The sequence below is a fragment of the Amblyomma maculatum genome, chromosome 2, assembly GCF_055883805.1.
Source record: "Amblyomma maculatum isolate TAMU_Amacu chromosome 2, ASM5588380v1, whole genome shotgun sequence".
NCBI classification, from domain to species: domain Eukaryota; kingdom Metazoa; phylum Arthropoda; class Arachnida; order Ixodida; family Ixodidae; genus Amblyomma; species Amblyomma maculatum.
Window position 1 is genome coordinate 224436648 of NC_139345.1, and position 12495 is coordinate 224449142.

The 12495-nt window shown below is 43.6% G+C and overlaps 1 protein-coding gene across 1 annotated transcript; it reads right to left on the bottom strand.

Annotated features, from left to right (window-relative positions):
- Positions 1-4370: 4370 nt before the first annotated feature.
- LOC146201387 (uncharacterized) lies at positions 4371-7907 on the bottom strand. Its single transcript, XM_084595811.1, has 6 exons — positions 7791-7907; positions 7622-7714; positions 7404-7502; positions 7202-7294; positions 5757-5813; positions 4371-5649 (listed from the first exon to the last, which is right to left on the bottom strand). Exons 1-6 carry the CDS (start codon positions 7854-7856, stop codon positions 5569-5571), a joined length of 489 nt encoding a protein of 162 aa, XP_084451937.1. The 5' UTR covers positions 7857-7907; the 3' UTR covers positions 4371-5568.
- Between the last annotated feature and the right edge of the window lie 4588 nt (positions 7908-12495).

Genomic DNA, 12495 nt, shown 5'->3' on the forward strand with positions numbered 1-12495 from the left:
GTTTTCAGCATCGCCGCCGCTTCGTGTCGAAAGTATGACCGTAGAGCATCGTACACCGATGGCGCGTGCGCGCGTGCGATATCGTATTTCTAGGCGCCGATGCATACCATATTTCTATTCATGGGGAATGGTCGCCACTGAACAGCAAGCTTTAAAGCTATGTTGCTCACTTTCTCGGAAGATTCAATGATTAGCGCCCGCAGAACTGTGGCCGCTGGTGGCTCGCCGCTATATGAATTCCGATTTGTACCCGAAGACCCGAATTGTTTATGCTCCGAGTGTACTGCATGCATGTTTACATATACAGATTATCAACACTAAGCGAACAGCATATTCAAGTGAGCGGTCAACCACAAGGGAACATATTCCAGCTATAGCGCTAGTGTGCACACGCAGTATACTGGTGAAAGAGAATTTGTAACGAAAAAACAAGAAAACTAGTAGGTTTATTGTTTTGGTTTCATAGACAAACACTACCAATGCATGCACGTAAAGGTTAAAACTGTCTGCCCGAGAAACCAATGAAAAGAATAATGTGCGCCTATGCAAATTAGAATTTGCTCACTAAGCTGCTATAGTGGTAAAAGTTTTCATCCATATGAGTTTTTTTTAGAGCAAAGTTTGAGAATAGTTTCACTCGGTAATTTAAACTTGGGCTCATTGCCTACGAGTCTATTGTTTGGGGCCAACATGAAACCAATTCTGTGCACATGCACTTTTAGCAGTATGCTTTACTTTTCTCAGCCATGCTATACATAGCGTTTGTAATATTGTTTTATATACTGCAGTTAAGTGGCTCTTGCACCAGTCATACATGCAAGGTGACCTACCTTTTATCTCCTTATGCAAACATATATTTTCTCCTAAAGGGAAGGTCTTCATAAACAAAATTATGTGTATGACCTGGTTTTGCATTCTCTATAGAGAAGCCTTGTATAAATTTTGCCCTGTTATAGGGACGCTATAACAATGAAAATATACAGTGGAATACCATGCTTCATAACCAAAACATTTATTCGGGGTCGCTCGACCACTGCATTCAACGAGTGAACAGACATATGGAGTATTATGCACACTTAAACAATTGCTGCATGTGTTGAATGACATATAGTACAGAACACAGTATTCATTAGTATTTTTTATACAGTAGCAAATACTTACATGGTATATTTACAGAGGACATTTAGACAACTGTAATGAAAAAGAGTATAAGTAGGTCTGCATAATTTATGTATACACAGAAAAGCTTTCTAACATCTAGAATTAATGTACGTCCGACTAGTTTGCTGTAACATGAAAACCATTGTTAAGCATATGGCATAGCTAGTTCACAGATGAGCACTGTTACAAAATATGCAAATGTGCAAGACATGCTGTTGAAACAATGACATACGTGTGTTCTGTTATAATGAACATATTCATAGTCTCCACAAAACTGTTTACATATGCACAGTCTGTGGTTGCAGGGTAGCTTGCAGGCACTGTAACAACGTTTTAGTTGCATTGAACTGTAAAGCAGTTCACAATTTCAATGCTCGCAAAAGACTTTTGAAGGTTGATGTTCTCTGAACCACTTTCCAGAGGCTTTGCATAGTCATCTGGTACCTCGAGGACAGGTTGAATAAAGCTTGACGTTCATGCACTGGAGCTTGATGCTCATTCACTGGCTAAATATAGCACAGAGGCTATGCTGTGCATGTCCTCCATTACACTGAGAGCAATTCTGTTGCTATAAAATGCAAAAACAACAATGTGTCGTATGATGCCAGTGTACGTTAAAAACATAGATCAGGACGTTCTCAAACCGGGAGATGGGAGATTCTTCATGTGCCTGCTCTATTTCATGATAATCATGTTGCAGTTGTCTTTGGCGGACTCTTTTCCATACACAGCCAGTCAGTACAAACTGAATTTGGCCATTTGTTAGAATATATCCACTCGCGCGCTCTTCTCTACATCGATGTGAGGCAATAGGGGATGGAAGTGAAAGCACCTGGAATCGGGACCTTTTAAGAATTGTAGTGGTTTTTCAAAGCTACAAAAAATTTAAAATCCATCACCATGGATGAAATATATGTGGAAGCCTTACATTCTGGCTTCTCGTAGAGCTGCAGTGTAGTTTAAGGGTAGTAAACTTCACACTGGCATAAGTTTACTTATGTGTTGCTTGTAGCTACATATTTCCTTTCATTTTTATGTCACATAATACTAATTGCACCCCACTAACTGAAAAAAAGGGTAGTGTTTAAACAACTTTTAATACAATTTTCTGCTCTTCTAACAGAGAACCTATTTGTGGTTAGTGTTACCTTGGAGATTTGTAATAGTACAAGTTCAGACTGCTGTCATGACACCAGGAGGAGGAGGAAGATGAGGAGGAAAGGCAGGGAGGTTAACCCGTAAAATAAACCGGTTTGCTACCCTGCACTGGGGGAAAGGGGTGAGTGGATATAAAAGTTGTGAGAGAGGGATGGGTGAAGTTAGTGCAGTCACATCACAGACATGTCACATCATATCACGTCATAGGTTTCTGAAATCAAGGTACCTCTTTTCTTAAAACTCGAAAAATGATCTTGTGGCCAGCACAAGCTATGATTACTGTACACAATACATAGCACAAGTTCCAGAAAGGGAAAATAATGAACTTCTAGGGCTGCAACTTACTAAGGATTCAGAAAAGAAAAATGCAAGTGTCACTGAGCATCAAACTAAGTGAGCTTCATCTAAATCTGTTTATGGATTTCAGAAAACAAACAGTGCCTATTTACATACTACTGTCCCTTAAACTGAGTAAGCTTCCTGTACACTTGTCGCACATGAGTATCCTGGAAGCCTTCTGTGAAGCCTTCTGTGACCATTTTGCCTGCATGAAAGAGCCTCATATTCAAGAAGCACTCTGTGATGCTTTGTACAAGTAAAATGTAGTGATTTTCAAGTGGAGCAGTGTCAAACATGTGCTCATGAAGCTCTGGAAAAAGCTCTCTTTGCTGAAAGGAGTCTAAAACCTCATGCACAAGATCCCTCAGCAAGTTTTTCGATGTTATGCACTTAGTATGTAGTGCCCACCGCACAAGTGACTCACTTTTTTTGCAAATTTCAATTACGCTTTGTGATGGGTAGCGTAGTCCTCCCCTGCTTTTCCTCCGGATGAATGAGTAGCTATGTGCATCAGGCTGAGTTGTGAAAAGTGCTGCCGTGCAACGTTCACACAGCAGCTTTGCATTTAACTTGTGCGCAACATAGCCAGCCATGTAGGTAACTACTCTTGTTCCCCATTCAGTGATGTGTCCTGGATGAGAGATGTAGTCGTGGTCACTGGCTACTTGTTGGTGTTGCGCAGCTGTGTCATTGTCCAAAATCAGTCTTCTTTCTGTCGATGCATTCAACCTTTCACTTGCTGAAGCACTGGGCACACTGCTGCACGATAAGATTGCGACTGCCTCCAGCGGTAAACAGTTCCCAGTGGCAGCATCACCCAATTCATTTTGAATAATTACTCTTTTGAATGCGGTGCGAAACTGCTGTGTAGTTGGGTTGTCGTTGTGACCCCCATGTGACCTAATGAGGCCAAAAAAAAGTTCCAGATGGTCTTGACAAATTTTGTGGGCTGGAAGGTATTTCAAAACTTTCTTTTCCCCAACAGTGAAATTGTATACAGCAGTTAGGCTTTTCATGCACGTAATGAAACCAATAAATCCTGTTTTCCGAGCTGTCTCTACCAGTCTTCGACCATTTATGGATTCTTTCAGAGATGAAAGGTACATGGTTGAAGTTTTAAACATGGCCTCAATGCTGTTCAGATTTCTCTCATTTAATGGTTTTTTGAACCCCTTTTGGTGCATGCTCCTTGAATTTAGTGCGTCAAATGTGTTGTTTATACACATTAAAAATTTCTCGGTAGGTTCAGAGTTGGCAAACCCTTCTAGTTTAAGCTCTCGGCATTCAGCCAGTGCTGTTGCAACAGAAATGCTCATTACTTGTGATGCCAGTCTAACTTTCATTGGCTGTCTGTGCCATTCAATATGGGCTCTGCACAATTTGTTTGCCAAGTGAATCCCTTCTTTTTGCTGCAAATTGTGCAACCGTTCAACATGCTGCCATGCTACTGTTCTCCCATTATTATCAATGAAAGTTTTTTTATGTGCTAAAGCATTGCGCACAAGTTTTAGCATGTGGCAAGGATCGAGGAATGCAGCCACAGGTTCCTGGGTGGCAGGATGAGGGAATGTTGTTCTTAAGTAATCCACATTCCTGAAGCTGCACCCAAGCTCTTGCAGCATGGCCAAATTAGCTGGAGCACCATCACATGTAAGTGATACAATCATTGCCCCGGCATCATGAGCAAGCAACAGGCTTTGTGTGACTAAATTTGCGCGCTGTTCTCCAACGAGACCATCGACAAAAAAGTATCCTAAGGGCAGCTTCCATTGTCCATTGATGGCCACTGCCATGAGAACAAAAGCTGATTTTGCCTGAGGCAGGCAATCACTATCTACTCCTGTGCCGATGTCAGCAAACCCTTCAAAATGACCCCTATTCCACTGGACCTGCTGCCTGATTGCCATCTCATCGACCATCAAACTGCACACAGTTTGGTGGCCTTGGCTCTTCATGTCATTGCATTTCATTTTTAGCGCTTTAAATGCATCGGTGGAAAACCCAGCATTACCGTCTACTGTTTGATACCCCTTCCTTAGTGTTCTAGGGTGAGGCAAGCAGGTGTCGAAGACTTGACGTACATAATTATATGCTCGTGGCGAATAGAAATTTAGAGTAAGGGCAAATGCCCTGAGCTCAGGTGAGAACTGCCTAGGTACGTCTTTTCCAGATCGCTTTGATAACTGCCTTTTAAGGAGATGCTGATTGGCAGCACCAAGAGTGTCGAGCATGGCCACTTGCTCCTTTAGTAGGATGTTCTGCCGCATTAGTGTTTGCAGAACTGCCTTCAGCTCGGCATTCTGCTTCTGCAGTCTTCTTATGCACTGCTGCAGCCTCTTGATTTTTTTTTGAGTCCTTGCATGGTCTTCAGCAAACTTCTTGGCGCGTGTTCTCAAGAAGGCTTTTTCTGGAGTGTCAGCCTATAAAGTGGAACTGAAATTTAGCCTCCTTTGACAACTGCAGGCTGCTAGAGTGCAGCCACATGTACTTTCATCAGTAACGATATGCAAATTTGGACTGTGGTTTACGTAAAATCAAAATTTTCTGGACTCACCGGCTCTTCTGTTTCTTGCACCATAGTTCCAAACCAGGAGATCTTACAGCAGCTACCTCAGCTTGATGTGGAGGACACTCACAAACTCAAAAATTCATTGATTTACTGATCAAAAAGCAGCATACATATATGTTAGATGTGTTAGCCAGAATCATGGGTGCAAAATCAAGCTAGAAACAGTCACTCACAATCCCTTATTACGCAGTGTCATTGGATTATAAGTAATAAGCGCATGCCAGAAATAGACCATTCACACACACACACACACACACATGCAGTCTTTGCTGTTGAATAGTGTTTCTAGATTAACTTTTTCTTCTTAGGTAACTCTCTCTTTCTAAGTGTTTTCTGTCTGGCTAACTTACCGCTACTAGCTTTCTCTTTCTTGGTGTCGTAACAGAGCTTGGGGTTCGAAAGAGTTGTGGAGGCACCTTTACCTGCACAAATTGTTGTTTGCAGAATATTTTACGATATTGTGAGGAGAATAATGCTTAAATAAATGAAATTTGCAATGACAGCCTCATCAGCATGGTATTTTACTCACATGACATCCATTATCTGGGAACTCACTTTCCTCCGACGATGAGACGCTAAAGCTGACCTAGAAAACAGATATTGTCACTGCATGTAAACCATACTCGGCAGGCGATGAATTTGCAATTCATACTATGTACTGAGCTTGCATACGATTTGAAGATTGGAAGTTTCAGCTTTCCTAGCACGATATATTCCCCATCCTTCAACAAATCTGTAGTTACCTGATCCTCCCCAGCTGCTTTCCTTCTTTTCATACTTTCTAAAGCTTTCTTAACCTCATTCTTCATCACTGGTGGAACATCCGACTGATTTTCCTTACTGCTAATCTCATTATTGTCCTGAATACTTTGATTACTGTACAGATCAGTATAGAACTCCTCGGCTACTTTGACTATATCTTGTCCATATTTGTGATGACATTGCCTGCCTTGTCCCTTAGCGCATATATCGATTTTTGCCAATGTCCAGCTTTCACTTTGCCGCTTTAAAGCTGCCCCCTATTCTTTAGAGCATGCTCACATTCCCCATGTTATACTTCCCTATGTCGGCCACTTTTCGCCTACTGATTAGCTTTGGTATCTCTGCCAGCTCTACCGTGTCTGTTGGGTTGGAATCTTTCTTAATTTGACGTTTCTTAATCAAATCTTTCGTCTCCTTACGATAGTTTACCAGTATCCTCCCTAACTATCCTCCTGCCTACTTCTACCGCGCACTCAGTAATGACATCTCTGAAATTATTGTTCATTGCTTCTAGGTTAAGGTCGTCATCCTCAGTTAACGCTGAATATCTATTCTGTAGCGAGATCCTGAATTCTTATGCCTTCCCCCTCCCCGCTGATCCGTTGACGGGCTTTTTTCTTACTAATCTGTTTCGCTCTCTCTTCAGATCTAGACTAATTCGAGACCTTAATCCTGTGGCCACCGCATCGCACCTTTCTGACTGCCTTTACATCATCCATGATGCTAGGGTTCGAACACAGTATGAAATCAATTCATTCTTAGTCTCCCCGTTAGGACATTTCCATATCCACTTCCGGTTCTTCTGTTTACTGAAGAAGGTATTCATGATTCTTAAGTTATTGCGCTCTGCAAACACGACTAGTAACTCCCCCTGCTATTTCTAGAACTAATACTATATTCACCCACTGCCTGGTCTCCAGCCTGCTTTTTTCCTACCTTGGTAGTAAAGTCACCCATTATTATAGTATACTGCATCTTTACTTTCCCCATTGCCAGTTCTACGTCTTCGTAGAATTCTACATGGAAGTTAGCACTCTCCAAACGAGGCATGAAGGCGACAACTGGGCATGATTTTAGAGAAAAAAAAGTCAATAAATTGTGAGAAAAACTTTCAATGCAGAGTAATGTCAGATACTTTGAACAGATTTATCAAATAACACCCAAGAGAAAAATGTATTCCACTAAAGAGTTTCTGCTTGTATAGCCAGTTACCTCTGCAAGTGCTGAAGGACCAGAAGCACTACGAAAAAGTCCAGACGTCGATGGCAAGGCCTCCGGGCTGGTGTCATCTCGATGGCTGACTGCCTGTTAAAACAAGATTCTTGTATAATTAGCAAATTAATAGCTTCATTCATGAAGACAACTGTTTTAAGCAAACATCACACTCAAAGGCTGCTGATGAGAATCCAGCTACCTGAGTGGGTGTAGAGCTCCTTGGATAATTCACGCTGCACATGGCATGTTGTGCTGAGATGATCCCAAGGTCAGACTCGTCCCCAAGAACCATAGACTCCTAAAGAAGTGATGGATCTGCTTAAAACTTAATTGGCTTTTTTTTCTTTTTTCCTTATAAAGACAGCAACTGTTGAATATCTACCACAGGCTACACACGAGCAGTAAGCAAATAGGTACCTGTGCAAGCTCAGGATCTTGAGAAACTGTCAATTCAGGAGGAACCAAGTAGGCTGCCTCCTGTGGAACGTATTCCTCCGTATGAAGAGGTTCCTAAAAACGGCATGAAAATAAAAGAAAAAGCAATGGAATTTCAACATTTAGAAATCAAATCAGTGCCAGAGCTCACCTCTGTATCGCAGCTCATGTCCACGTTCCTTGTGCAGCCACTAGCTTCAGTTGACTTCTGTGACATTTCGGGGACCTAAAGTGGTACACATCAAATGGTCATAGTACCGGGAAATTGTTGCAGAAAATATATAAATTAATTGGATCATTTATATATGGTAACTGAATAGGTTCAATGCTTTTCCTCGCTTGTCTCATATTCTATGTGGCATTCGTTAGCGATATATACATATATACGTTCACACCATGCAAGGAATCGAAAGCTCTCGAAATACTCGACTTCGATCTTCTTCTGCATGCTAAAGCAAGCTAGAACCTTGCAATTGTGCTCATAACGTCAGACCTAGCCGCATGCATATTCATGCATGCACGTCAACGCAAATTCTATCTCACCTCGTTTTTCACCAAAAGCGTAGGAACAGCATCAACTGTTAGCCGAACGAGACGCGGCGATGTGCGACTGAAGTGCTCCGGCAGAAAATGCTTTGAGCACACGCACGCTCGCTTTGGAGGTACCCAGTTCATCCGATTACACTTTACGACATCAATCCACTCCTTCCGACGACATTCTGTTTTGGGAAACCTTTAAAAGAGAAAGAGCGCTACTTAATTTTGCTTCAAATTGAAAGCAGACGAAATACTCACTCGTGGAAAGTGATGCCCGATTCCTTGAGTCGCGTACGCGACTTGCAGCCTGGGACGCAGCAGCCTTCGACGGGCGAACAAAGACCCTACGTTCGCGATGCTATCGCGAGAAGTTTCGCTTGTTTCGCCTTTACCTGACGGCGCGTAAATTGAGCCGGCTGATCGCGAGCGTGGCGCGGAGGAGGTACAAGAGCGTCGCGGGGAGAGAAAATGCGGAGGGAAAAAGAGGAGGAGAGACGTTGCAGCTTCCGGTCGCGGCGCGGCCGCGCCGGCTTCAAAAAAATGACGTCAGGGCCTCTCCTAAGTTCTTTCCTTCCTCCATGGTGGTACTATAGTGGTACAGAACACTTGCAGAGCGCCATTTTAACGGAAGCGCGCATCCACTGACGTCATCATGCACGGGTCACGTGAGTGTGACGTATTTCCGTGCGTGGCAGCAGGTGAAACGTGTGTGGGTTCGGCTGCTGCCACGGGCGTGACTCTAGCCTCGGCCAAACATTCATGCCGTTACACCTGTTGTCTGTAGTCACTAGACGAGGAAACCAAAGACAACTCGTTTTAATAATGTACAGGCACAAAAAAATCAATGCGCAACAAGTAGGCATCGTCAGGCGAGTTCGTTCTTCCCAGATTAACTGAAAATCCGCGGAAGAGTTTGACACGGTTACTACAGCAAGATAGAAACACACACGTGCGCCGTACAGCAGCCGTCCTGACTCCCGGCGAGGTGCCCAGAAAGCGACGAGTTCGTCGATAACATCAAGATTGAAGAAACTCGTCGTCAAGTTAAAAAAGACCAACAGCATCCAACGCACGCTTTCCTCTCAGAGCGCGGTACAAGAATCTGCAGTGCTATGAATCTCACGACCATAAAGACAGCTAAATTAGCCTCTAGCTAGCGCATATATTGACGTAACAACTCACGTTTGAAAGATCGTTCATATGCATACTCCGGCGTTCGCAAAGAGCACGACCACCGTACAGTTACTGCAATCACCGCACGCACGACTCGCTCAGCACGAACCGCGCTCTGTCCGCCATGTTTAGACAGCAAAGTAGTCTGCATCGATGTTGACTTCGGCGAAGCCGTCTTCGCGAGACTGCTTCGCGAGAATTGGAACGCGTCCCAAGATGGCGGCTGCTCGCGTAGCCGTCTAAGTAGACGTCTACGAGGGGGTATTGGAACGCACCCCAAGACCCCAACCCAAGCGCGCCTTACGTTCTGCGCATGCGCATTTCGACGCCCCAAGCCCCTTGGGGGCATAGAGTTTCTTACTCTTACCTAGAGGGAAAGCTGTGCTGCCGTCTATGGGAGTTTACATGGAGTTTTCAGACGCCAGTTCAGCCACCATGGGCGCTCAAAGCCCCTTGATGTTTTGAAAGTAGCGACACTCTCCTCCTTCGCGGCGCATTCCTCCTCGTTTCTCCTCGCCCGCCAGCCGCCCGCGCTGCACACGGCACTCTTTTTCACCTAAGCGCCCGCCGGCCAGCCGCGCCTTTGAACGCTGGCGTGCTTTTTAAGCACCGTTTACAGCTTCGGTAGTGAAAGTAATTCTCATAAACGGTTACCCAAGCGATTAGAATGCTGAGAAAAAATTCTGTGGATTTTTTTCTTTTTTTAAGGCACTTAATTTCTGAATATTTCCCAGAAGAAAACATTCTTCTGCGGGTGTCATTTACGAAAACCGTCTCTGAAAGGAGATGTGATGTTTTGCGGCGTGTAATCAACTAAGTTGTGCTCCAGGCATAAGTTAATGCGTATTAAGCTTATCAGTGCAAGACATCTAACGGTTTGCTAGCGTTTATGGCGGCGTACAATAAATTAGTTGTAAGTGCTGTGCAAGACGATGTGTTTAGTTTCCTGATGTGAACGCAGGTGCATGCAGTGAGACGTGCGGCGCAGAAGTGATGGACTTAAAAAAACTTACAAAACTGACAGTTCAAAACACAACACAAAAAGCAAGCACAATTGTACAAAAGCAATATCACGCTATGAATGAATCGGTTTTAGTGCGGCTGAAAAATGACCAACACGGTACCAAGCATGAACTGCTTACGATTTCCAGACATGCAATGAAGCCGATGCTACGTGTTGCAAGGGCCAGCACATTATTTGGAGCCGAAACTCTCCAGTAAAAGGAAGTTCAACGCACGGAACGCAGTTTTCTTTAACGTTTATTGTCTCTCCTTCACCCTTTGTGGACGTTCTGAAGTTTTTTTTTCTTGGTGCACTTTACCATTGAGCCCCTTCAGTTTTATGTTACAGTAAATTGAAAGCGGATTGAAATAAAAAGTCTTTTCTGTTGTGAACAAAATTTATTTCGACATGAAAAGCGAAATCCTCACGTTAGATATTAACTACACAGTGGCTGTAAAATTTTAAAATTTATCCCAGGCAGTGGCTTGCTGCTTATGAAAGATATTTGTTTTAAAAGTATCACATAAAGGTCCTTTGCTTCGCAAGCAATGAAGCGTCTACACATCATTTAATGCTTGAAACAGCAACGCGCATGCCAATGCTTTTACTGGCACATTTGGAACTCTCAATAGAAGATCTTTTAGCCGCTTCACTTTTCACTAAAATTTTCATGCGCAGTCTGTCGAATATTTTAACAATGTCTTTAAGTAAGTTATGGCAAGAAGGAAAGCATGTCTGCGAAGTTACGCTTTGGGTAATGGCTTCACCTCCGACTCATGTACAGAATTACGGATTAGCTCTTCCTTATTAGTGCGGAAGTAGTTCTCTGCAATTTTTATCACTTCAATCACCCCTTGCGATGGAGTGGTCAAAGACTGCTGGTGCTTTGAAAAGTTTTTGAGCTCTATCAGCGTCGTAGAGCTGTCTCGTTCAATCTGAGAATTATAGCAATTCTCACACTGTACTCGCTTCACAAGTTTTGAAGCAACGTAGCCTGCTAGGTACGTTAATGACTGCTCTATTTCAGGGCTCAGGTCAAGAATATCATCGGGCGCTTGAATAGCATCTGTGTCGCTTCTTGCTTCACTTGTGTCGCGTAAATGTAATAGTAAATAATCTTTCTCCTCGGAGTAGCTTCCTGATTTGCTAGGCTTCAAAAATTGACCTAGTGTTGCGTTCCTTAAGCTACATTTAAACTCATATAGTCTCGGGATGGGGTTTTTGGCACGTATTGTAGAGAAAAAGTTTTCAAGCCCATCCTGGCCTAACCTGCTCAGGAACACATAATGAAAGTTGTACGTTGTGAGAAGGACGTCTTGTACTTCTAGTGCTGTTATTGTCGCTAGTATAATTCCCGATTGTACAGGCTTCCAGACAGCATTTTTTTCACGTCCAATTTGAATTTTAGAGAAGAGCTCGATTATCATTTCCAAAAATGCTACACTGGAGTCATACTCCTCTTAAACTACGTGGCTAAAAGCTAGCTTTGTTGTCCGTGACGTGATCAGGCGAAACCACCTGAACACGGTTTCGATAAACCATGCAGTAGTAAGAGCGTTTCTCGGAATTTTTCCTCTTTCTTGAAGCAAGCGCAAGCCTGAAGCTGTGTCATTATGGAAAATGGAAAAAGCTGGGCCTACCTTCATTTTATCGTAGTGGCTTGGATCAAGACAGGAAGCATTTAGGTGCGGGGCAAGTTTTATATCATCCGTTTCATCGTGCCTTACAAGTGCTTTAATGAACTCAAAATTCACGACATTAGTTGGCAAGTTATGTTTTTGCACAACTTCTTCGGGAAGGTAGATGAGGTGCCCTTTAGTCAAATGATTTCTAAGATTTTTTAACAAGTGAGGTACATCGCAAAGAAAAACAACGTGCGCAAGGTCTCCTTTGCTTGAGTGGGTGAAAAATGGCGCGCGAAGAACGAAAAGCTTCACAAAGAATGCAAAAAGCGCGCGTGTAACCATGGCGACCCCGGGGACAGCCAGAGTGACCTATTAGCGCGAAGCGGAACGCGCCGCGCGTCTGCGCGCGGCGTCGCGCAGAGGTGCCCGTCGCGCGGAGATCTGAATCCGAGTAGGTGGCGAGGAGGTGAGGAGAGGAGGTGATGCGGCGGCGGCAAAGTACAAAGCGTGGCGGTACT

Coding starts and splice junctions, on each gene's coding strand:
- LOC146201387 (XM_084595811.1), bottom strand. CDS start 7,856: ATGTCACAGAAGTCAACTGAAGCTAGTGGCTGCACAAGGAACGTGGAC. Junction 7,503..7,621: donor AAGATCCTGAGCTTGCACAG/GTACCTATTTGC, acceptor TCACTTCTTTAG/GAGTCTATGGTTCTTGGGGA. Junction 5,814..7,201: donor GTCCTTCAGCACTTGCAGAG/GTAACTGGCTAT, acceptor TCTGTTTTCTAG/GTCAGCTTTAGCGTCTCATC.